Raw genomic sequence first — 25,334 nt, forward strand, 5'->3', positions numbered from 1 at the left:
TGTATTTTAATAAAGTAAGTTGTCAAGAATCAAGAATACAAGTTGTACAACAACATGTATTTTTTTAAATGATATTTTTCGGTTTTTGTCTTACATTTTTTATCTTTTTTAATTTTCTCAAAAAGAAGGTATTTACACTTTAAAGACTACATCTTAAGCTTTAAATAACACCTATAAAATTGTAATATAAATATCCGTTTAAACTTGAGTAATATCCTCTTAAAGTGATACTAATTCTGTAGAACTACAAAGGTTTCAAAAATTACCTTTTCTGGGACGTCATATCATTTCAATTAAAGTTTTGAAATTTTGTTTGAATAAAGCATCATTTAGTACGATGTTTGAAAAGTAATTTGTGTAAGTTTCAGATTTTTATAGGTAAAATTATATAAGTAACACATTTTTAAATAATTTTTAAACAAAATTCATATAAGTTACATTTTCCGCCCACACTGTACTTATGCACACATTTTTGTTCGTTCTTTTTGGTAATATAACTGTAAGATAGCTTCAGTGTTCTTCTTTCATTTGCAATTTGAAAAAAATAAAATTCGATCAATCAGTAAAAAAGTTATGTTCAATTAACTCAATCGCGCACCTCGACCAACGCTGCTATACAGCGCGTCAATGTTTTCCAAAGAATTATAGAAACTGTAGATTTAATTTTATAAAAAGCTTTATATTATAATGTTTTTGGGTAAAATTTTCTCAATTTTTCAATGGTCAAACCAGTTTTTTTTCTAAAATTTATATTTTCGTAGGTACCTATTTAAAAAACAACTAATTTCGCGGTTCATTTGGTTAATCAAAAAATAAGCAACTAATTTTGGAGTACAACTTGTTGTATGTTGTTTATTAAACATTTCTTTAAAATTACAAAAAGTTCTATCTTGTTTGATTTTTTCCGTAAGCAAAAATTCCATGACTCGTTTAAAGTATTGAATCAGAGCTATGAAGTAGTGCAGTCACTGAGGGTATTTGGCCCCGAATTCCACCTTACTGCATCAATTTATTTTATTTTTTTATACTTTCACTGTAAGTAGGGAATAACCCAAGAAACAAAGTCTACCCTATATCTTATGGCACTTCATCTTGGGGGTGGTTACCACCTCTTCTCGGGGGTGGAACATTTTTTGATCGAAATAACTACGGAAGTGGCTAGAGAACCCAATTCTAAGCAAAAACTGTTCTATATATTTTTTTGAAAACTCAATATTTTTTGAGTTATTCGTGGTTGAAAATTTGCCATTTTCATTAAAAAATGACACTTTTTCGGACGGTTTTTTGAGAATAACCTTAGAAATTAGGCATCTAACGAAAAAAACTATATAAAAAATTTTTGTAGCTTATGAAATATCAAAGAGATCCGTTTCTTCATAAATCTTCTAGTTATAATACAAAAAGAGATATGGTAGGTGAAAAAAATTTTTTGGTGCATGCTAAAATCGGTGTATTCAACTTAAAATAACAGAGAAATGATCAATTTTAGGGATATAATGCTACAAATACCATTAGTAGTGCTTGAAAAGACCTTTAAAACGAGCACTGTTAAATGTAGATTACATTAGTATATTATTATTTAACCCCTTATCCGCCAAAACTTAAATGCATCGTTTTCCTTCTACAATACCTTTTATTATAGTGTTATTTCTATGTTCAAAAAGTTGGACGAGCTTGAAATAAATTGTGTTTGAAAAATATAAGATACAATTATGCATTTTTAATTTTTTAAATTCTTCCTTTTTCTCCATGTAGCTCGAAAATGATAAGAGATACGAAAAAAAGATACAGTACAAAAATGTAGAGTTTTTTCAGATAACAATTTTGTTTTTATTTTATCACTGTCTCTCTTTATCATTTTCGAGTTACATGGAGAAAAAGAAAGATTTTTAAGAAAATTTAAAAATGGGCTCTCTAATTTGATCTTATTTTTTTTTCAAATACTACGCATTTTAAACCCGTCCAACTTTTTCAACATAGAAATAGCATTATAATAAAAGGTATTGTAGAAGTAAAATACCGCATTTAAATCTGGTGGATGAGGGGATAAATATATTTCGCATTTTATCTTAAAATAAATTGGTCATCAATTTTTTGAACCATATCTCGCTTAGTTTGAATGTCACGTGAACAGTACTCGTTTTAAAGGTCTTTTCAAGTACCACAAGAGATATTAATAGCATATACCCTTCAAATCGACCATTTATCTGTTATTTTAAGTTAAACATACCGATTTGAGCGTGCACCAAAATAGTTATTTTCCTAACAAGTGCAGAAAGTCATTCTTTTCCGCACGCGACTGCAGTTTGCCGAACGACGCGAAGCGGGAGTTCGGCAAGCAGTCAAGTGCGGAAAAGAGAATTTCTGCAAGAGTTAGGAACAATATTTTTTCTAAGAGTCTTTAAAAAATTGTCAAATCTTAATCAATTAATTTAATTAATATGAAAATACATACACAAATTAATTCTTTGACAAGGTTGTCAAAACCAAACTTTCAATATAATTAGTTAGCATGACGACGATCTTGGTTTCCATGACGATGATTCAAAACGACTGTTATTGTCTACCGATTTGACTTTCGAATATTATGTCAAAATAATTTTATTTCATCGAATTGTCGCGTTAATTTCATTAAAACAGGAACACAATAAGATATATTTGAAATAAATTAGTAAATAATATCTAAATATTAGTTTATTGCATATATTATAATTACTTTAAGGCCATATTAACATGTCTAAATTAACACGCGTGCGGAAAAGTAAAAACCGCGTGCGGAAAAGTAACACGCGTGCGGAAAAGTAACACACGTGCGGAAAAGTGAAATTTTCTAAACTAAAATTCGTGCGCGAAAGTAGACATTTTTGCACGCTCGTAGAAAAAAATATTTTTTCACCTGTCTATCTCTTTTTGTGTTATAACTAGAAGCTTGACGAAGAAACGAATCTCTTTAGATGCATAATTTTTAAGGTATTCGCAAAAAATTATCCGAAAGGTGACATTTTTCAAAGAAAATTGCAAATTTTCTACCACGAATAACTCAAAATGTATTGAGTTTTCAAAAAAAAATTATTGAACAGTTTTTGCTTAGAAGTAAGTTCTCTGGCCACTTCCGTGGTTATTTTGACCAAAAAATTTTCCCGAGAAGGGGTGTGAACCACCCCAATATAAAAGCGCCACAGTGTATAGGGTAGACTTTGAATTAGGAGATAAGTAGAAGCTATTCCCAAAATTTCATTAAAATCCGTGCAGTAGGATAGAATTCGGAGGTAATTTCCTGTTTATGCTCTCATTGACTGGCGTAAAGGTCAATATATGGATATTTACGCTCTTTTGAACTTTTTTATATGTTGTTTATTAGGTACGCATTTCTTAAAATCACAAAAAGTTCTACCTTGTTTGTTTTTTCCGTAAGTAAAAACTCCATTGACTCCACTATGTTCCACAATATATTTTGCATTAAAAATCTTGATATTTTGATTTTTTATTAGTCATTTAAATTTTAATAGTCATTTTTAATAGTCATAAAATATCAACCCAATAGGTATTTGAAAGATAAAGCAGTAAGCAGAACGACCACGACGTGCCACTAAAAGGAGATGTCGAATTACTACGTTCAAGGTTGGATTGTTGTAATAATTAAAAATATTAGGTATATACGAATTGTGAGTTGTATATGTATAGTGCATTTTTGACGTGAAAAATGAATCCAGAGAAAAGAAAGGCGTTAATGCTATCGCATTTCGGAAAAACCAATAAGGACTTGGAAGAAGATGTTAAGTTGATTAAAGAGTGGTTGAAGACTCAACCTCATCTACCGGAAATTCCGAGTAAGTATTCAAAAGTATGTTATTCGAATTATTGACAATTTTTCTACTAATACATTTTTCGTTGCAAATGTTTTTAAAAAAATTATTATTAGTAATTACATGAGAGCTCTAAAATTATCGATTTGTATCCCGAGTGGCACTTTGACAGTTTTAATTTCACGACCCGAAGGGGAGGCTATTGCCCAATGACAACAAATTTTAGTAAAAATGAAGCATTATTTTCTTATTTATTCTTACTGTCGTGTGATATTCGTAAGATTATTTTCTAATACGTATATTATGGATATTTTCTTAAATGTGACAGTTGTCAAAACTAGGAAACTGGTTGCCATTAAAAATTCCTGGTTGCCATAATTAAAAAAATTCTATCGGTGTAATTTTCTACAGTAGATAATTCTCAGTATAATTTTAATCTGATTGGACAAAATTAAACACGTGATCAAATATCTTACTATACGATTGGAAGTTAAAATCATCAAAAAATAATCAGTAGTAATTGCACAAGAGCTCTGAAATTATTGAATTTTTCCCGAGTGACACTTTTACAGTTTTAATTTCACGAGCCGAAGGCGAGTGAAATTATGTCAAAGTGTCACGAGAGCAAAAATTCTATATTAATTTCAGAGGTCGAGTGCAATTTGTTGCGATTATTTCATGAATAAAACTGTTCAAACCAAAATTTTATTGTAATTTTATTTATGTAAGTACCATTAAACACACAGTTTTTATAAATATTTGACGATTGAAAGTCATCACTTTTATAATTTTTAAAACATTAATTGTCATTAATGTCACTGAATGTATTTTTTCGTAGCAACGAAGGGCATCTGACGTAATATACTTAACGACGGGAGATTATCAAAAATTATCGATTTAATTCAGATTTCTGTAGCTTTCTATTGGTCAGAATCTCCTATTAATGAAATAATCAGTAGTAATTGCACAAGAGCTCTGAAATTATTGAATTTTTCCCGAGTGACACTTTGACAGTTTTAATTTCACGAGCCGAAGGCGAGTGAAACTATGTCAAAGTGTCACGAGAGCAAAAATTCTATATTAATTTCAGAGGTCGAGTGCAATTTGTTGCGATTATTTCATGAATAAATCTGTTCAAACCAAAATTTTATTGTAATTTATTTATGTAAGTACCATTAAACACACAGTTTTTATAAATATTTGACGATTGAAAGTCATCACTTTTATAATTTTTAAAACATTAATTGTCATTAATGTCACTGAATGTATTTTTTCATAGCAACGAAGGGCATCTGACGTAATATACTTAACGACGGGAGATTATCAAAAATTATCGATTTAATTCAGATTTCTGTAGCTTTCTATTGGTCAGAATCTCCTATTAATGAAATAATCAGTAGTAATTGCACAAGAGCTCTGAAATTATTGAATTTTTCCCGAGTGACACTTTGACAGTTTTAATTTCACGAGCCGAAGGCGAGTGAAATTATGTCAAAGTGTCACGAGAGCAAAAATTCTATATTAATTTCAGAGGTCGAGTGCAATTTGTTGCGATTATTTCATGAATAAAACTGTTCAAACCAAAATTTTATTGTAATTTTATTTATGTAAGTACCATTAAACACACAGTTTTTATAAATATTTGACGATTGAAAGTCATCACTTTTATAATTTTTAAAACATTAATTGTCATTAATGTCACTGAATGTATTTTTTCGTAGCAACGAAGGGCATCTGACGTAATATACTTAACGACGGGAGATTATCAAAAATTATCGATTTAATTCAGATTTCTGTAGCTTTCTATTGGTCAGAATCTCCTATTAATGAAATAATCAGTAGTAATTGCACAAGAGCTCTGAAATTATTGAATTTTTCCCGAGTGACACTTTGACAGCTTTAATTTCACGAGCCGAAGGCGAGTGAAATTATGTCAAAGTGTCACGAGAGCAAAAATTCTATATTAATTTCAGAGGTCGAGTGCAATTTGTTGCGATTATTTCATGAATAAAACTGTTCAAACCAAAATTTTATTGTAATTTATTTATGTAAGTACCATTAAACACACAGTTTTTATAAATATTTGACGATTGAAAGTCATCACTTTTATAATTTTTAAAACATTAATTGTCATTAATGTCACTGAATGTATTTTTTCGTAGCAACGAAGGGCATCTGACGTAATATACTTAACGACGGGAGATTATCAAAAATTATCGATTTAATTCAGATTTCTGTAGCTTTCTATTGGTCAGAATCTCCTATTAATGAAATAATCAGTAGTAATTGCACAAGAGCTCTGAAATTATTGAATTTTTCCCGAGTGACACTTTGACAGTTTTAATTTCACGAGCCGAAGGCGAGTGAAATTATGTCAAAGTGTCACGAGAGCAAAAATTCTATATTAATTTCAGAGGTCGAGTGCAATTTGTTGCGATTATTTCATGAATAAAACTGTTCAAAACCAAAATTTTATTGTAATTTATTTATGTAAGTACAATTAAACACACAGTTTTTATAAATATTTGACGATTGAAAGTCATCACTTTTATAATTTTTAAAACATTAATTGTCATTAATGGCACTGAATGTATTTTTTCGTAGCAACGAAGGTCATCTGACGTAATATACTTAACGACGGGAGATTATCAAAAATTATCGATTTAATTCAGATTTCTGTAGTTTTCTATTGGTCAGAATCTCCTATGAATGAAATAATCGTTGTAATTTTTATTCTTGTAGGTTTTATTGGTCAGAATCTCTATGAATGCAATAATTTGTGATATTGCCGCATTTACTCACGGTAAAATATTGCAAAAACTCCAAATTTTACAGAACCACTTGGATTGACATGAAATTTGGCATACGCATAGCTAACATGTCAAAGAAAAAAAGTGATATTGTCTCGCTGTGTGCTTTTGATCTGGGGTGGGTACCACCTACCACCTTCTCTCGGGGGTGAAAAAACATACGTTCAAAAGTCCGGAGTTGGATAAACTGAATAATTCTAAGCAGCTTTTTTTAATAAAGTTTTTTCAATAAGTCAATACTTTTCGAGTTATTTGCGAGTGAATATGTTCATTTTTCAACAAAAAAAACACGTTTTTAGACGGTTTTTTTGAAAATAACTCCTAAAGTAAATAATTTATCGAAAAAAAAATTCTTAACAAAAATCTAGCTTATAAAAAGCGGTGTATATGTTACCGGCCAAACCCGATTTCAGGTTCTAAGCGCGTTAGGATAAACTAGTATGGCCTAGGCCAAACTAGTTTGTCCTATCGCGCGTAGGCCAAACTAGTTTATCCTGAAATTTATGTTTTTATATCAGGATAAACTAGTTTAGCCTAGTCTAAACCAATTTAATCTAGTCGAAAGTACATAATTAATTACAGATTGGTTGCTGATTTAAACGTAAGTTTAGAAGACACTATTAAGAATTGTAAGACCTTTAAGTTTTTACGGTAAATGAAATGAAAATATAGAAATGAAAATAGTACGGGGAAAGCAAGCCACAAAAGCACTCCATGGAGTGATATGGAAGAACACTCTAACTAAAGAATACAAAAAAGTATTTTTCAGGGCATAGTGCTAAATATTACCCTAAAAGAGCGGTAGAATGGCCAGTGACAACAATAATACGAAATAAAATACGAACAGTTGAATTGGAGTTTATGAGAATGTGTCTACAAATTACCAGGTAGGATAGAATAAGAACAGAGGAAATATGAAACAGAATAGAAGTAGAATGCTCAATTACAAAAAAGTTGTGGTAGTAAAAGTAGAGCCCTGAAATGGTACGGGCATGTACAATGAATGCCGGAGCACAGGTGGCCGAAAAGATTACTGGACTAGGACCCGCGGGGAGGAAGACGGAGAGGAAGACCTGATGTGAGATGGAAAACTCACAAATGCTATGATAGATAGAGATCTTAGAGATGGAGACTGGGAGACTAGAGTGCTATAGAAGACGAAAACGGCAAACTCATAATGGGAAAAAGCCAAGAAGAAGAAGAAAGTAATTCAGCCAACTACAGTAAACCCTGTCAATACCGGTCACTAAAAATGACAGAACTATTGGCCGATATAAAAAGGTGGCCGCTAATACCAGGTTTTGTAGTCCACAAATTTTGGTTTGGGGAACTTTGAAGCTGGCCGGCTAGTTCAGGTGGCCGGTTTTGACAGGTGGCCGTTAACACATGTTTTACTGTAGTACGGCTTAATATAAATAATAAATTGAATAAAATACTTTGTTCTTGAAAAAATAATCATTTTTATTAAAATTATAATTATTCGTAACAAACAAACAATAATATTGAGTTATATTCGCGGTCGGACGGACAGACAGCCTAGGTCAAATTTCTCACATTTAGTACCATCCTTGCATAATAAGCTTTCATTTGACACCTCATTTGTCATTCTACCTAGTATAATGACGGAGGAGTTTAGTTCACGGACAGACAGACAGACGGACGGACAGACAGACGTGGATAATTCAACGTTTTCACATTTTTTCAAAATTGGTGAAAACAATATTAATTCGTACTCGATTTAATTCGTAAGTGTATCTTTTCTTTTAATTTTCGGAGAAAAACTCATCCTTTTATTTATTATTTTTTATATTATTTAATTATACAAGAAAATATATTGATTTATAGCATGTATCAATATCTTTATTCGATGTATCATATGCTATAATATATCGATGTATAATTTTTTGCCATCCCTTTTGGGACGTGATTTGGGAATTCCCCGCATGTAAAAGTCCGTACATGTTCGCAAAATTACTTTCGACTCGGCTAAATTGATTTAGACTAGGCCATACTAGCTTATCCTGAAGTGTAAGTCTTTATTATATCAGGATAAACTAGTTTGGCCTTGGTCTGAAGTGTGTGTATTTATATCAGGATAAACTAGTTTGGCCTAGCCCATACTAGTTTTTGGCCTACTCCAAACTAGTTTGTCCTGAAATCGGGTTTGGCCGGTAAATATATGAAGTCTGTAGACCCACTAGAAGTAGAGTTGTAGCTAATGAAAAGTGGGTTTTTATTCGCCAAATTCCCAATCGAATATTTCAACGTGAAAAAACCAAAAAATCGAGCACTTTTCGGGAAAAACTCATTTCAACTTTTTTAAAGTGTTTAAAGCTTTATTTTTGTTTTTTTTTAGTTTCTAACACCAAAAGCAAATAAGTTACGCTTAAAATAATGCTGGTCACTTTTTATTTGGTAAAACATATCGTGAAAATCAGCTTCTAATTAGCATCCCAAATGAAATTAATCGTTACCGTTTCACAAGTTATTTTACTTGTGTACCTGTTGTGTAAATGATCTGTAAATGTCATCGGTTTAAAGTGATTATTTTTGAAAAGGCTGTAGTTAAAAGGGCTTGAACGAGTCACTATTCACGAGTGTATTCAAATTTTGAACAGCCATATCTTAACCAATTTTTGTCTACAGTAAAACAAATAATCCAACGTATTTAAAAAAGCAAAACCTACATTTTTTACTACTTGAGACTTTTGGTTTGTAATAATAAGTTATTTTGAAAAAAAGGACTTTTTCAAAATAAAAAAAATCACTTTAAAATCAATTTTTTTCAAAACTGAGCACTCTGAACCGATTAAACTTACAACAATACATATAAGTAAAGTAACTTGTGAAGCGGTAACGATTACGAAGCCAAATACTATCATGTACAATATATCAGCCAAATACTATCATGTAAGCATTTTGTTTTAATAGACCTTGAGCCCACATTAAAAAAAACATGATTACCTCCCTTATGAGACTTTGTTTATTGAGTTATTCATGTTTTAGATGTGACCTCAGACGAAAAAACGCAGTACCTAGATATACAAGAGTTTTAACATTGTGGTTATTAAAAATGAATGACGCTGAATGAAGTTTAAAATTTTTAAAACACCGCTATTATTAAAGTTGCTCTTGGACTAGTATTATTCATTTTTCAACATCCATTTCGTAACTGTAATCAGCCGAACACCACAAAACTAATAGATACAATCGACTTCTCGTACTAGTGCAGCCGATATGTGAAACAATTGTGCATTTAATGATAGAAGTATATAATTCGAACCACATATACTTACGGTGACCGTATCTTTTTAAAGAAAAAAAAGTACAAAAAACAAAAATGTATTAAAAACGCAAAATGTATCTTGTTATTGGACAAATATAACTTTTTGGCATTAAAAATAAATAAACTATGTAGCTAAACATAAAAAATTATATCAATTAAACTAAACATAACACATTACATTAACTTTGAAAAAGTTACAAGCCTGTAATTAAGAGCTTTTAGATGAGGGACCTGGAATAGCCTCATCTTCTTCCGGTTTTTTGCATCATTCATATTTTTCTGAACTTAAAATTAATTTAAGAATGTCCGGCTTCGACTGAAGTAAATGAAACATTTCATACAAATCTCATCAAAATTTGCGTACACCAGCATCGTTGCCTTGGGATTGGATATGGACATTTGTGACTTTTCCGACGTCCAATAATAATTATTTATTACAGAAAATAAACGCTCGATAGCAGCACTAGTACCCGGAAAACAAAAAATAAATGCGCATAATATTTGTAAGTTTTTCAGTTTGAATTGATCTACACACTAAAAAACGTTAAGCCATCGATCCTGACTATCATTTTCTTCTCTGTTCCACTCAGCAATTTTTTCACTTGTAGCCACGTCTTTCAAAATTCCCAGTTCGCCAAAGAGTTGATCTTCGTTTAACATGGTTGCCTTGATATACAATTTAAAAGCTTCGGGAGAATAACAAACATCGTTCCATGTTATTTCACTTCTTATGCGAGCTCCACACTCTCGCTGAAGTCGATCGAGGTTCAACAAGTACGAGAGTGTAGACGGCCACCTTGTGTAACTTTGCCTCACTTTGTTCTACTTCCATTATCTGTCGGTCTGGTCAAAGGGATCTTTGCCGGTATCGCACCGGTCTTTGTCGGTATCGCACTTCCTCGCGAAGTAGAACGAGTGTGTAGAGAGGGTACTTCGGACTTCGGTCAATTTTGGCGCAGTAACTTCGCCGAGAGTGTGAAGCCCGCTTTAGATCTATGCTTTTGAATAGTTTAAATTCACGAAAATTTGTACTCCAGTTTTCTAGGTAGGTTACACATTTTGTGTAAAAATGTTTCACTTGTTGTGCAGTGAAGTTTTGTGTACGACCACCGCACCATAAGTCTGATGTCTCACACACTTAAAATGTTTTTAAAGATCATTCATAAACGCATTTACCAAACACTTGATATGGATATTGAAGAAACCCACCTTGGAGTTACACTACCAATCCAGAGATTCTTGGATGTGAACCAGGATATATACGTCTGTTTCATAGATTACAACAAGGCTTTCGATAAAGTCCGCCACAAAGAGCTACTGGACGTCCCCAAAGCAAAACAATTACAATACAATGACCTTTGAATTATATCAAATCTATATTATAAACAGCAGGCACACATACGCATTAACGAACACACATCAGAAGAGTTCTAAATTAAAAGAGGAGTGCGACAGGGGTGTGTATTGTCACTACTACTATTAAATGCATACTCTGAAGTAATTATGAAAAAAGTTCTTGAGGGAAAACAGCAGGAATAAAGGTACCTAAATGGAACGCCAATTAACAATATTAGATATGCGGACGACACTATCATAATAGCGGACAACCTCCAAGACTTCCAAAAGCTAATTAACAAGATAGCTGAGTATGGAGAACTATATGGATTATCAGTAAACATCAAGAAAACTAAATTTATGAAGATATCAAAAACCAAAATAATGATAAAAGCCTGACAATTAAAGTTAAAACTTTAGAACAAGTTGAAAACTACAACTATCTTGGCACAATAATTAATCACACAAAAACGATTACTCCAAAGAAATCAAAGTTCGAATAGAGAAGGCAAGAACCAACTTCAATAAAATGAGAAAGGTAGTTTGTGCAAGAGAACTGAAATAATTAAGACTTGAGAGTTAGGCTGGCAAGGTGTTACATTTTCTCCACTCTGCTTTACGGGATAGAAGCATGGTCAATTAACGCGTCGACTACTAAAAAGTTGGAAGCATTTGAACTGTGGGTGAAGGTATTTATCTGAAGATAGCATGGACCGAGCTTGTAACAAACAACGAAGTCATGAGAAGAGTCAACAAAAGAATGGAAATATTGGAAACCATCAAGACACAAAAGCTGCAATACCTGGAACAGTAGACAAAGAAATTTGTTTAAAAGTAGTAAAGCATAAAAATATTCATTTTTTAGAAAAAATAAGTACATTCGCGTGTCCTTAGAAAAGTTTTAAAGTACATTAGGACAATATTTAAAAATAAGTACTGTCCTACTTAAATAAGTACATATGGTCACCGTACATATACTACACATATCGCACATCAAAGAAACATGAAACGTAAATTACGTTTCATGGAAATAAAACACTACTAAACAAATATACGTCCAGCCATTTACGAAACTCTTCGAAAATAAAAATGTGTCATGAGCATGAATCACACTCGTTTCATTGGTAGGCGGACTTTGAGATTTGCTTCTTCTTCTTCTTCTTCTTCAGGTGCCATCTCCGCTACGGAGGTTGGCAATCATCATAGCTATTTTAATTTTTGAGGCAGTAGCTCTAAATAGTTGTTTCGAGCTGCATCCAAACCACTCTCTCAGGTTCTTCAACCATGAAATTCGTCTTCTTCCGATGCTTCTTCTGCCATCTATCTTTCCCTGCATTATGAGTCGTAGGATGCCATACTTCTCGCCCCGCATCACATGTCCGAGATACTGTAGCTTCTTTTCTTTAATTGTAAGTTCAACTTCCTTTTCTTTACCTATTCTTCTCAGTACTTCATTGTTTGTAACTCTATCTACCCAGGAAACCCTCATAATTTTTCTATAGGTCCACATTTCAAAGGCGTTAAGTCGTCTCATTGTCTCTTCATTTAACGTCCATGATTCCACTCCATAGTATAGAACACTGTAGACGTAACATTTTGTTAGGCGTACTTTAAGAGCTAATGTTAAATCTTTGCTACATAGGACCTTTTTCATTTTTATAAAATTAGAACGTGCTTTTTCGATTCTGACTTTTATTTCTGCAGTGTAGTGTAGCAGTGTAGTGGAGATTTGCTTAGCAGTGTTTTATTTTCATGAAACATGTTTTACCTTTCATGTTTCATGTTTTTCGTTTCATGTTGCTTTGGTGTGCGGCTTGCCTAAAGGTTCAAAATTAGATGGGAGGCCATCTCAGATTTTGCCTTTTACAAAAATGGCGGGGATTCAAAATGGCGACTAAACATTGTGACTAATAGCACGATAACTTTTGAACTAGACTTCAGATTTCAACCAAATTTGGTATATAGGTTCTCTTTTTGATGTATAAGATCGAGGTTTTGAACCGGAAGAATCGGTTTACCAGAAGTTGTGTTTTTCCTGGTTTTTATGTAAAAATATGCTGTTGTTTTTTTCAATTCTTTCACCCTGTATGTATTAATTTTTCAAAAAGTAAATACCACCATTGAAAAGAGCGTAAAAATATTTTTAACTTTTTAGTTATGTTAATTACCATTTAATAAATGCAAAACGTATCTTCACATGTACCTATATGCGGCAGATTCGTGTAAATATTATAAGAATTATTGTGCATTTAATGGTAGAAGCATATAATTTGGACCACATATACTACACACATAAAGGTTTAAATTTAGATACGAGGCCATCTCAGTTTTTGTTCCTTTTACAGAAATGGCGGGCATTCAAAATGGCGACTATACATATGTGACTAATAGCACGATAACTTTTGAACGAAACGTCAAATTTCAACCAAATTTGGTATATAGGTTTTTTTTTGATGAATAATATCGAGATCTTGAACCAGAAGAATCGGTTTACCAGAATTTGTGTTTTTACTGTTTTTTTATGTAATAATATGTTGTTTCTTTTTCAATTCTTTCACCCTGTATATATAAATTTTTCAAACAGGTAATAACGTCATTGAAAAGAGTGTAAATATCTTTTTTAGGAAATATTTTGAACTTTTCAGTTGTGTTAATTACCATTTAATAAATGCATAACGTATGTTCACATGTACATATGGGCGGCAGATTCATTTTGAATGCCCGCCATTTTTGTAAAAGACTAAATCTGAGATGGCCTCATATCTAAATTTGAATCTTTGTATGTGTAGTATGTGTGGTCCAAATTATATGCTTCTACCATTAAATGCACAATAATTCTTATATTATTATTTGCACGACTCTGCCGCGCACATAGGTACCTACATGTGAAGATACGTTATGCATGTATTAAATGGTAGTTAATATAACTAAAAAGTTCAAAATATTTCCTAAAAAATACTTTTACGCTCTTTTCAACGCCGGTATCACCTTTTTGAAAAATGAATATATACAGGGTGAAAGAATTGAAAAAGAAACAACATATTTTTACATAAAAAAAACAGAAAAAACACAAATTCTGGTAAACCGATTCTTTCGGTTCAAGGCCTCGATATTATTCATCAAAAAAAGAACCTATATACCAAATTTGGTTGAAATCTGACATCTCGTTCAAAAGTTATCGTGCTATTAATCACATATGTATAGTCGCCATTTTGAATGCCCGCCATTTTTGTAAAAGGAACAAAAACTGAGATGGCCTTATATCTAAATTTGAATCTTTGTATGTGTAGTATGTGTGGTCCAAATTATATGCTTCTACCATTAAATGCACAATAATTCTTATATTATTATTTACACGAATATGCCGCACATAGGCACCTACATGTGAAGATACGTTATGCATGTATTAAATGGTAATTAATATAACTAAAGAGTTCAAAATATTTCCTAAAAAATATTTTTACGCTCTTTTCAACGCCGGTATCACCTTTTTGAAAAATTAATATATACAGGGTGAAAGAATTGAAAAAGAAACAACATATTTTTACAAAAAAAAAAACAGTAAAAACACAAATTCTGGTAAACCGATTCTTCCGGTTCAAGGCCTCGATATTATTCCTCAAAAAAAGAACCTACATACCAAATTTGGTTGAAATCTGACATCTCGTTCAAAAGTTATCGTGCTATTAGTCACATATGTATAGTCGCCATTTTGAATGCCCGCCATTTTTGTAAAAGGAACAAAAACTGAGATGGCCTCTTATCTAAATTTGCACGAATTATAAATTCTTATAATATTTGCACGAATCTGCCGCATATAGGTACATGTGAAGATACGTTTTGCACTTAATAAATGGTAATTAACATAACTAAAAAGTTAAAAATATTTCCTAAAAAATATTTTTACGCTATTTTTAATGGTCGTATTAACTATTTGAAAAATTAATACATACAGGGTGAAATAATTGAAAAAAAAACAACATATTTTTACATAAAAACCAGAAAAACACAACTTCTGATAAACCGATTTTTCCGGTTCAAGACCTCAATCTTATACGTCAAAAAAAGAACCTATATACCAAATTTGGTTGAAATCTGAAGTCTCGTTCAAAAGTTATTAGTCACATATGTATAGTCGCCATTTTGAATCCCCGCCATTTTTGTAAAAGGCAAAATCTGAGATGGGCTCCCATCTAATTTTGTACCTTTATATGTGTAGTACATGTGGTCCAAATTATATGCTTCTATCATTAAATGCACAATTCTTATAATATTTGCACGAATCTCCCGCACTATACGAATAGTCGCAGAAAAAACAAATTATGTTGGTCACATCAGAAAATCGTATGAGTTCGTAGGAATTCGTAAGAAATATTTTATGTGCATATTTTATAACATTTTACGCATTTGTTTCGTTCTGATGATTTCGTACCGGTTACATTGGATGCGAGTTCGTACGAAAAACCGATCGTACGAATTCGTAAGAATACGTACGAAATCATCAGAATGAAACAAATGCGTACAATGTTATATCCACGGTTACATTACTTACAAACATTTCTTACGAATTCCTACGAACTCGTACGATTTTCTGATGCGACCAACATAATTTGTTTTTTCTGCGACTATTCGTACGAGAAGTCGATTGTATTTAATAATATAATAATGTGAATTTTTATTTTGCCGGGCGCATGCGCACACCGACAGTATGGTTTTGGTCGCTCAAACGTTATACGGGATTTGATTGGGTGTTAAAATCATCTGTCAATATTTGTTCAAATGGATATTATGCATAAACAAATGTTGTGTATATAAGTTTTTATTGTTGTGAGGACAGAGACAAAAAGCAAGTTTATAATTATTGTAGTGACTTTTTAAATAGTTTTTAAAAGCAACAGGTACGTACCTTATTGTAAATGTTTCAGTATTGTAATAAAAAATTACAAATTAAATACCTATTTGGAAAATGTACCTACCTAGCTAACCTAGCTACTTACCTACCTAGGTAATGCTTTGATTTACCAACAAAAATCTCCACCTAATATATTGCTTTTTTCGTCTATATTTTGTTGTATTTTAATTCCACAAGAATCAAACTTATTTGATTAAATTAAGAGAATAAGCAACTGTCAAACATTTTTAAAACGTTTAGATGCTATATCTTCCCACTTCATTCACGTGTCTCGGTAGTTAAATTCTGCGTGGGGTGAGTTCAAAATAATCTAACAACCTGATAGACGCAGGTTCAATCCCAATGCAAATTTTTATTTTATTTTATTTTTTTATACATTTTATGATTGTAAGTATATTTATTATATTTTTTTTTTCAGAAAATACGTATTTAGTTAAAATTTTCTCAACAATTGTTCAGAAATCATTTCTTTGTTTCATGTTTTAATGTGTTTGGGTGTGTTTTATTCTTTTATTTTTGTAATTTTTGGTAGGTATTGTTTTAATAAAAATTTTTGGAAAGTAGTAAGTATTAAAATTAGTTTAATATTTAAATAAAATATAAATAAATTGTTTAAAGTATATTGATTTCGTTGAAATCATATAATAGAAGTATAACTTCTTACGTGCGTACAAAGTACACACATTCTTTTTTTTTAAGTTCTGTGAACTTTCAACAGTGCGTCGGCAGTACGACAGGTGAGGGACAGTGACACTATACTATCCAAAACGGCACAATATTGTGATAACAATAATAATTATTATACTCATATGCACGCTAAATATAACCGATTTTTAGTAGTTCCAATATGACACAAAATCTAGGCGTGGGATAAAAAAGTTTTCCACCTACCTCTACCGAAAGTATACTTTTCCGGACCTGATTGTAGGGAGCAAAGTTGTACTTTTCCTCCCTAGGCAGGAAAATATTTTTCCTCCCTAGGGAGGAAAAGTAAAAGTGACGTCATGGTATTTCATTCATGAAATATAACTTATTGACGCCATGTACAATATCTATTTTCTATTACGTAAGTATCTATACATTTTAACGTTTATTTATAAACACCCTGTGTTTTGCAGAATGGTAAAAAACAGTAAATTGTTATTTTGATTTAACAATGTTTACATTAATAATTTGACTTATATTTGACAGTTGACAGTTATATTGTACCTACTTGTTAGTTTTAGTTTTAATAAATTTTGTTGGTTTTTTTTTTTTTTTTTTGGTTTTTATGGCATTGACTTGGGTGTCATTTAGCCAGTCACAACTTTTTTTTTTTGTTTTCTGTTCATACATAAGGAAGGCAATGAGGTCCTTAGAGTTCCATAGCAAACTCTTCTACAGCTCTCTACTCAGTTCAAAAGCTGGCCGCTATGGACTGTCCAAGTTGCTCACCACATTTTCCATTATGTATCTTCTTCTTCTTCTTCTTCTTTTTTCATATGTACATAATATACCAAATTATCAGGATTAACAAGTTTAGAGATTAATTTTAGTTTCACAGATAAATTTCATTAAACAATCATATATATTCTTGCTGTTCAGAGACAATAGATAGGATACATTGAAAGGTGGAAAAACATTACATTTTATTAAATCTTGGATTAAATTATATGTGCATGGAATATATTTTGCGCACTCAAAGAAAGTATGATTTAAGTCACCAACCTTCTGACATTCTGTACAAAGATTTGAATCAAAAACTTTAATTCTTGCTAGATGTAGAGGGAAACATGCATGCCCAAACTTCATTCTAATTAATGTTGTTATATATCTTCGAGGTACTACGTAATTTTTAAACCAATATATATTTGGAACAGAAGGTTGAATCAGTGAATACTGAGATTTGGATTGTTTACAAAGATCTCGCCATGATTGACTCCACTGATTTTTAACTCGATGCTTAATAGTGTTAACTAAGTCAGATATGCAAAACTTACGATTATGTGAAGTACCATATTCAATGGCTTTTTTAGCCAACCTATCAACATATTCATTATGCGTTAGTCCTATATGAGCCTTAACCCATAAAAAGTTCACTCTTCTTTTATTTTTATGAATTTCAAAAAGGATTTTCTTAATTATTAGGATATAAATATTTGAATTGTTATTGGGAAAATCTATAGTTTGAATAGCAAGAAGAACAGAAAGTGAATCGGAAATAATTGTTGCAGATATATCTTCTGATTCTTTAAAATATTGCAGGGCCTCATAAATTGCTATGGCTTCAGCACTGAAGATAGAAAAATCATGGCCTAACTTAAATATTTTTTCTGTTTTAGTAGCAGGTATGAAAAAGGCACATCCAGTTCCAACTAACGTCTTAGATGCATCTGTATATATATTTATAGAATCTGGCCAATTATCTAAGAATGTTCTTAAGATGTTAGAGCTAATATTACTGTTTTCATGGTAACTTGGTTTTACTAATTTAACTGTATGTAAAAAAGAATGAAAATCTTCGAGTCCAAAACTATCAATCATGTTATAATCACAGTCAAAATTTAACAGATCTCGAAAAGCCTCGCAAAGGGGAGGAGAGTTCTTTAGCTTCCAGTATTTATTAGTTAAATCCGCTACATTCAGCTTGTTAATATTTTGGTAAAGGCCGATATTTAGGTAACGAATTTTCATTAAAAATTTCTGGCTGAGATATTTCCTTCTATAATTGAGTGGAATTTCTAAAGCTTCTACATGTAAAGCTTTATTTGGGGTTGATTTCATAGCTCCCAAACAGATACGGAGTCCTAAGTTTTGTACAACGTCTACTTTGTTTAAAATATGTTTAGAAGCTGAGCCATATAGAATACTACCATAATCAATTATAGATCTAATATATGATCGATAGAAAAGCAAGGAAGTTTCAACATCAGCTCCCCACCAGATCCTTGAAACTGATTTAAGAAAATTTAGACCCTTATTACATCGATTTATCATAAAGTTAATATGTAATTTCCAAGTCAATTTACGATCCAAAATCATTCCCAAATACTTAATGGAAGAAGCAAATGCATAGTCGTAGCCATTAAGTTTTAAATTCCCTATTTTTGGGATATTATGTCGAGTGAAAATACAGACAGTAGATTTATTTTGAGCTATTTCGAATCCGTTTTGATTGAACCATAAATTAACACAACATTGAATTTGTCCTAAGGTTTGAACCGAGTTATCATAAGTTTTGGCCTGTGAATACAGGAGAAAATCATCAGCATATTGTATTATTTGAAATTTAAAAATGTCAGTAGGGACTTTATGCAAATCCGCAGTATACATATTAAACAAAAGGGGACTCAATACTGATCCCTGTGGTAGTCCTAAATTATTATATCTAGGGCCTATCAGTTTATTATAATTAGTTCTTAGATATATCTTTCTGCAGGAATAAAAATTATAAAGAGCTTCAGCCAACTGAGGCGGTATATGAAAATGTTTTATCAATTTTTCCCTTAAAATGTCAAGACTGACATTGTCATATGCACTTTCAATGTCTAAGCATATAGTAGGTAAATAGGTGTTGTTGGAAAATGTGTTTTGAATATCTGTTACTAGTGTAGAAAGTGCGTCTAAAGTACCATATCCTTTTTTATAACCAAACTGAAAATCTGGAAGAAGTTTATTTTTTTCTACCCACCATTCCAACCTGTGTTTTATCATTCGTTCTAGAGTTTTCAACATACAGGACATAAGAGAAATCGGTCTATATGACTGAGCCAAATTTGAGTTTTTACCTGGTTTTAATATTGGTAAAACAATTACATCGTGAAATTGATCAATAACTGATTTATTGCTGATTACACAATTAAAAATATCTAACATTAGAAGTTTGGCAATTTTAGGGAGATGTTGAATCATTGGATATTTAATATTATCAAATCCTGGACTCGTGTTTTTTCGATTTTTTAGAACATATTCTAGTTCTGTAATATTAAAAGGTTCTAGTAAAAAATGGCTTTGCTTTTCTGGAATATAATTATGAGTATTAGGTGGTTTAACAGATGGCGGAGCAATTTTATCAAAGATTTCATCCTCTAAGGTGTTATCCAAATTGTATGCATTTGGAATTGATTTTCTATTTAGTTTTCTGGCTTGCTTCCACAACGTTGTAGTTGGAGTATTTTTGTTTAGAGAAGACACAAAATCTTTCCAACTCTTTTTAGCTATCAATTTTAGATTCTTCTTAGTTTTAGCCATGCTAGCTTGACACTTTATATAATTATTAAAATTAGCATTTTTTTTATATTCTGTCAGTGCTTCTTGCCTTTCTTTAATAATTGTATCACATTCTGTATTCCACCAAGGTGGGGAACAACGAATTTTATTTTTAAAAGTTTTATATTGCGGGATTGAAATGTGCGCAGCATGATTTATACTATCTATTAGAAAGCAATATTTATCAGATGTACTGTCCATTTCGTAAACACTATTAAAAAAATTTTCAACTGAGGTTGTGTATAGAGTCAAATTGGCTTTTCTAATGTTCCACTTACTTCTGGGTATAAACTCTTCAGTTGTAGTACTATCTAATATTTCCATATTGATAATAAAATGGTTAGAGCCTAGTGTGTCAGAATGTATGTACCAGTGGATTTTATTAGCTATGTCAGGAGTAACAAAAGTTACATCAATTGCTGAACTATTTTGATCTGGTCGAGTAAGAACAGTAGGCTCGCCATTATTTATTACGATAAGGTTGAGATCATCTGCAGTATTAATAAGCTGTGTTCCAACTGTGTCGTTGTAACTAGATCCCCAAATAGTATGGTGAGCATTAAAATCTCCTCCTATAATTGCTGAATTATTAACTTGCGAGAAGATGTTTGTCCAATCATTTATTGAACTTTTACTTTTAGGTGGTCTATATATAGATAAAATATTCAGATCCTTTGTTTTATATTTAATTGTTACACCACAAACTTCTATTTCCGTGTTAAAATTAGAGTTTAAATTTAATTCACTAAAAGTAATTGAATTGTGGATGAGAATAGCTACACCACCGAAGCCATCATTTCTGTCTTTTCTAACCAAATTATAATTTTTAAAATGATAACTAATATCTTTTTTGAACCATGTTTCACTAATTAGGAGGATGCCTATACTTTTATTATTTAAATAATGCATTAAACTACCTTTGTTTGATATAGCAGATCTGGAATTCCACTGACTTATTTTTAAATTATGTTGTATTGACATTATGAATTAATTATGAACTGTTCTACTTCTTTAATAATTATTTTGTTGTCTAAGGTTTTTATGTCTTCTACTGTATGAATATTTTTTAAAAAGTTTATTATAAATGTTGCTACAGATTTAGCTAGTTCAGTTTTATTTTCGATATTATTATTCGGTGTATAAGAATTAGTTGGCAAAGGTTGAGACGGTCCAAAAGTGAAGGGGAACATCGGTTTATGAGATGTTGATTCTAAAATAGGTGAATTTGCTTTTCTTTTCTTTCCTGAGTGTTCATTTGAATTATTTATATTAGAGTTTGATTGAGTCAAAAATTGAGATCTATTAATTTCTACAGTTGGCCGAGTCGGACCAAGATTTTTGTCATTATTATTAATTGGTAGGGATGGAAATTCTTTTTCATTATTATTTAAACAAGAGAAAGAGTTGGGACTGATGAGTGCCGAAAAGGAGTTTTCACATATTAATCTAGCTTCCACAAAAGTAGTTTTTTGTTCTATCATAATATTCTTAATTTTCTTTTGTTTTTCATAAAATGGACATTTTTTTGATATTGTCACATGTTCGTTATTTTTGCAATGTATACAAAACACACTTTTTTCGCAATGATGGTCTTTATTTTTAATTTCACCGCACTGTATACATAGTTCCTGTGTACTTCGGCATTGCCCTGAAACATGCCCAAATTTTAAACACTTATAACATTGAACAACTCGGCCAAAAAACTGTTCAACAGAAAAATATACTCTATTAAAGGCAACATAATTCGGTAAAATATTGCCTTCAAAAGTTATAATTATAGTTTTTTTGTCCACATATTCAATTTTATCTTCTTTTTGTACCCTACGCTTAGTCCTATATATACTCAAAACATTAGAAGGAGTTTCGATGTTATCCATGAGATATTTCACATCATATCTAGTGTCAACGTCTTTCACCACACCTTTTATTTCTAGTAAATGACTAGGAATATATGCTTTCAAATTTTGTTCTTTAAGTGAGCTGTTATTGACGAGGTTATTTGCCTCTAACCGAGAAGTAAGCAAAACTTTTACACGGTTCCTACCTATACTTTTAATTTCTCGAACATTCGTTAACTTTAATTTTTTAAAAATAAGGTGCCCAATCGTCATTGCATGTAATTTTCCCAAATTAAGATCATCACCAATCCTTTCAATGTAAACCCAAATATTATCAAGATTATACTTATCTGAAAGCAAATTGAATTGTTTAATCTTCGGTCTCGCATTTTGTCCATCATCTTGCATATTCAATTCCATTTTACTAATAATATCACCATTATCCGCAGTCACTCGCGTCACAAGAGACGTCCCTGACTCACTTTTATCCCCCATTTAGGGGGAAATAAGTTTTAAACCACTATATACTGAAATGTTTTTGTTTATAAACACTAAATTAATTATTAACCACTACTTTATCTTCCAAAAAACACCAAAACTTTTATCTTTTACAGGAGCAGATCAAAATATCAACATCAACTTTGACAGTTATTTTGACGTGATTTTGTTGGTTAGTTACATAAATAAATTAAGTAAAAATGAAAAATTACTTGTTATTAATTTGAGGAAGGTGGAAAAACCATATGTATAACATGGGAGTAAAGTGCCTTTTCCTCCCTTGAATGATTACTGCCCTCCGCTACGCGTCGGGCAGTAAACTTCATTCTCGGGAGGAAAAGTAGCACTTTCCTCCCTTGTTATACAAATAGCTATTATTTGAAGAAAGTGTATTTTTTGTTCTTCTTAATGGCGGTACAGGCTCGTTTTTGTAGTGTTTTATTTAATTATAGAGTAATTTCCACATACTAACATATTTCTGAAATTATGCTCTGTACCGTCATTCTTTACTATATTACGAATCATCATCTTCTTCTTAGCCTTCTATCGTCGACGTTTGGACATAGGCCTCTCCCAACTCCTTCCATCCGTCTCTATCCTGAGCAACATATTTCTAATTTGTTCGGAGTTCGAGCTACTCTTTAATATCATCAACCCACCTTATCTGTGGTCTTCCTCTCGGTCGTTTACTTTCGTAAGGTCTCCAGTGTTGTATTGTTGCATTCCAACGTTGATCTTTCTGTCTAGCAGTGTGGCCTGCGAAGCTCCATTTAAGTTTGGCAACTTTTGTTGTTATGTCCCCGACTTTTGTTTTTGATCTTACCCAGGCGTTCCTCTTTTTATCTGATAGTCGTATACCTAACATTGCCCTTTCCATTGTTTTTTCTGTTGTGGCCACTTTATTCATATTTGCCTTGGTTAGGGTCCAAGATCCCTAAAAAAAATGGCGGGAAAACAACTAGAGAAGTTTTGTACATACTTATGAATAAAATATTAATGACAAAACAAATACCCAACACTTGGAACGAAGCAGTAACATTGTTACTATTTAAAAAGGAGATAAAAAGGATCTAAAGAATTACAGACCCACAACTTTACTAAATGTGATGTACAAACTATTAACTAACATATTAACAAACAGATTAACAACTAAATTAGATGGATACCAGGCAAGAGAACAAGCCGGATTTAGAAAGAGCTTCAGTACAAGTGACCACCTTTTAACGATAAAGATATTAATCGAAAAAGCTAAGGAAACACCCATAAACTACGTCGTAAAAATTTTTGGACTTTTCAATACCCTCCCCCCTTTCCGTCTTAAAGCGTCGTTTACAGTTGATCCCCCCTCATACTGACGTCGCAATTGCAACTCATAACCCCTCTTTTTAGTGATTTTTTTTAAATTCTATGTTATTTCTGGATTTTTTAAAGTTAGCTATCAAAGTTTATTTACGAAAATATCTAAATCACTATTACTATGTAGCTCATTAATATCCGCGTACATTTTTCATTCAATCCACTGTACAACTAATTAGCTTTATTGGGACAAATGACAATACTTTTATCTGAGTTCCTATGCTTTCTTAACTGCATCATATAAATCTTGGTACATATTTTGTTTTGATTTCAATACCATTTCTTTTATTAAGTATTAATACAATGTACTAACTAAATAAAATAGAATATTTTATTTCTATTCATTCTTGTAGAATAATTGTTTTACACAGAGTATTCAGTAAATAAATGAACAGTTTAATATTTATTGCTTCCAGACGTTGTTCTGCATAGAAGCGTTTGTTTAAATACATAGAACAATGTTTTATTGTTTGATATTCTGTACAAAACTGCTAGCAATATTATTAGGGCTGTGAGTGATAAAAACGAAATGAAAAGTGTGCGATAAAAGTAATTAGCCCGATCAGGGAACACAAAATTTTACGAAAACCTCCAAAAAAATAAAGGAAGGATGAAAATTTGGAAATAGGTAGTTGAAATTGTCTATTATTATATAAAAAAAGTTTACAATTCTACATCCCCTCCATTTTACAAAAATTGGGAAATACGGGGTGAAAAATATTTTCTCGTGAGTGAAAAAATATACGTTCAAAATAGGCCCGGAATTGGATAAAATGACTAATTCTAAGCAACTTTTGTTCTATAGAGTTTTTTCACTAAGTCAATACTTTTCGAGTTATTTGCGAGTGAATATGTTCATCTTTAACAAAAAAAAACATGTTTATGGACGATTTTTCGCAGATAACTCAAAAAGTAAGTACTCTAGCGAAAAAAATATTCTTAGTAAAAATATAGCTTATAAAAAATTTAAAAAATGGTGTACGCGTAAGGTCTGCAGACTTAGTATAAGCAGAGTTGTAGCTAATGAAAAGTAGGTTATTCTTCGTCAAATTCCAAATCTAATATTTCAATGTGAAATAACCAAAAAACAGAGTACTTTTCGGGGAAAATGTATTTCAACTTTTTTAAAGTGTTTAAAAAAAGGTTTATTTTTGTTTTTAAAAAAAATCTAACATTAAAAGTAAGTGAGTTACGCTCAAAATATTGTTGGTCCCTTTTATTTTTTGGTACAAAAATCGCGAAAAT

At 31.5% G+C, this 25,334-nt stretch overlaps 1 protein-coding gene across 2 annotated transcripts in view; it reads left to right on the plus strand.

Annotated features, from left to right (window-relative positions):
* Positions 1-3,484: 3,484 nt before the first annotated feature.
* Positions 3,485-25,334, plus strand: part of LOC126881893 (alpha-tocopherol transfer protein-like) — a 110,822-nt gene continuing 88,972 nt past the window's right edge. The window contains exon 1 of one of the 2 annotated variants that reach the window (XM_050646544.1): positions 3,485-3,830. In XM_050646544.1, the coding sequence (XP_050502501.1) occupies positions 3,704-3,830 (127 nt within the window). In that variant the 5' untranslated portion in view covers positions 3,485-3,703. The remainder of the gene's footprint in view (positions 3,831-25,334) is intronic. The other variant, XM_050646543.1, reaches the window with a different exon arrangement.

This window comes from Diabrotica virgifera, chromosome 3 (genome assembly GCF_917563875.1).
Source record: "Diabrotica virgifera virgifera chromosome 3, PGI_DIABVI_V3a".
NCBI classification, from domain to species: domain Eukaryota; kingdom Metazoa; phylum Arthropoda; class Insecta; order Coleoptera; family Chrysomelidae; genus Diabrotica; species Diabrotica virgifera.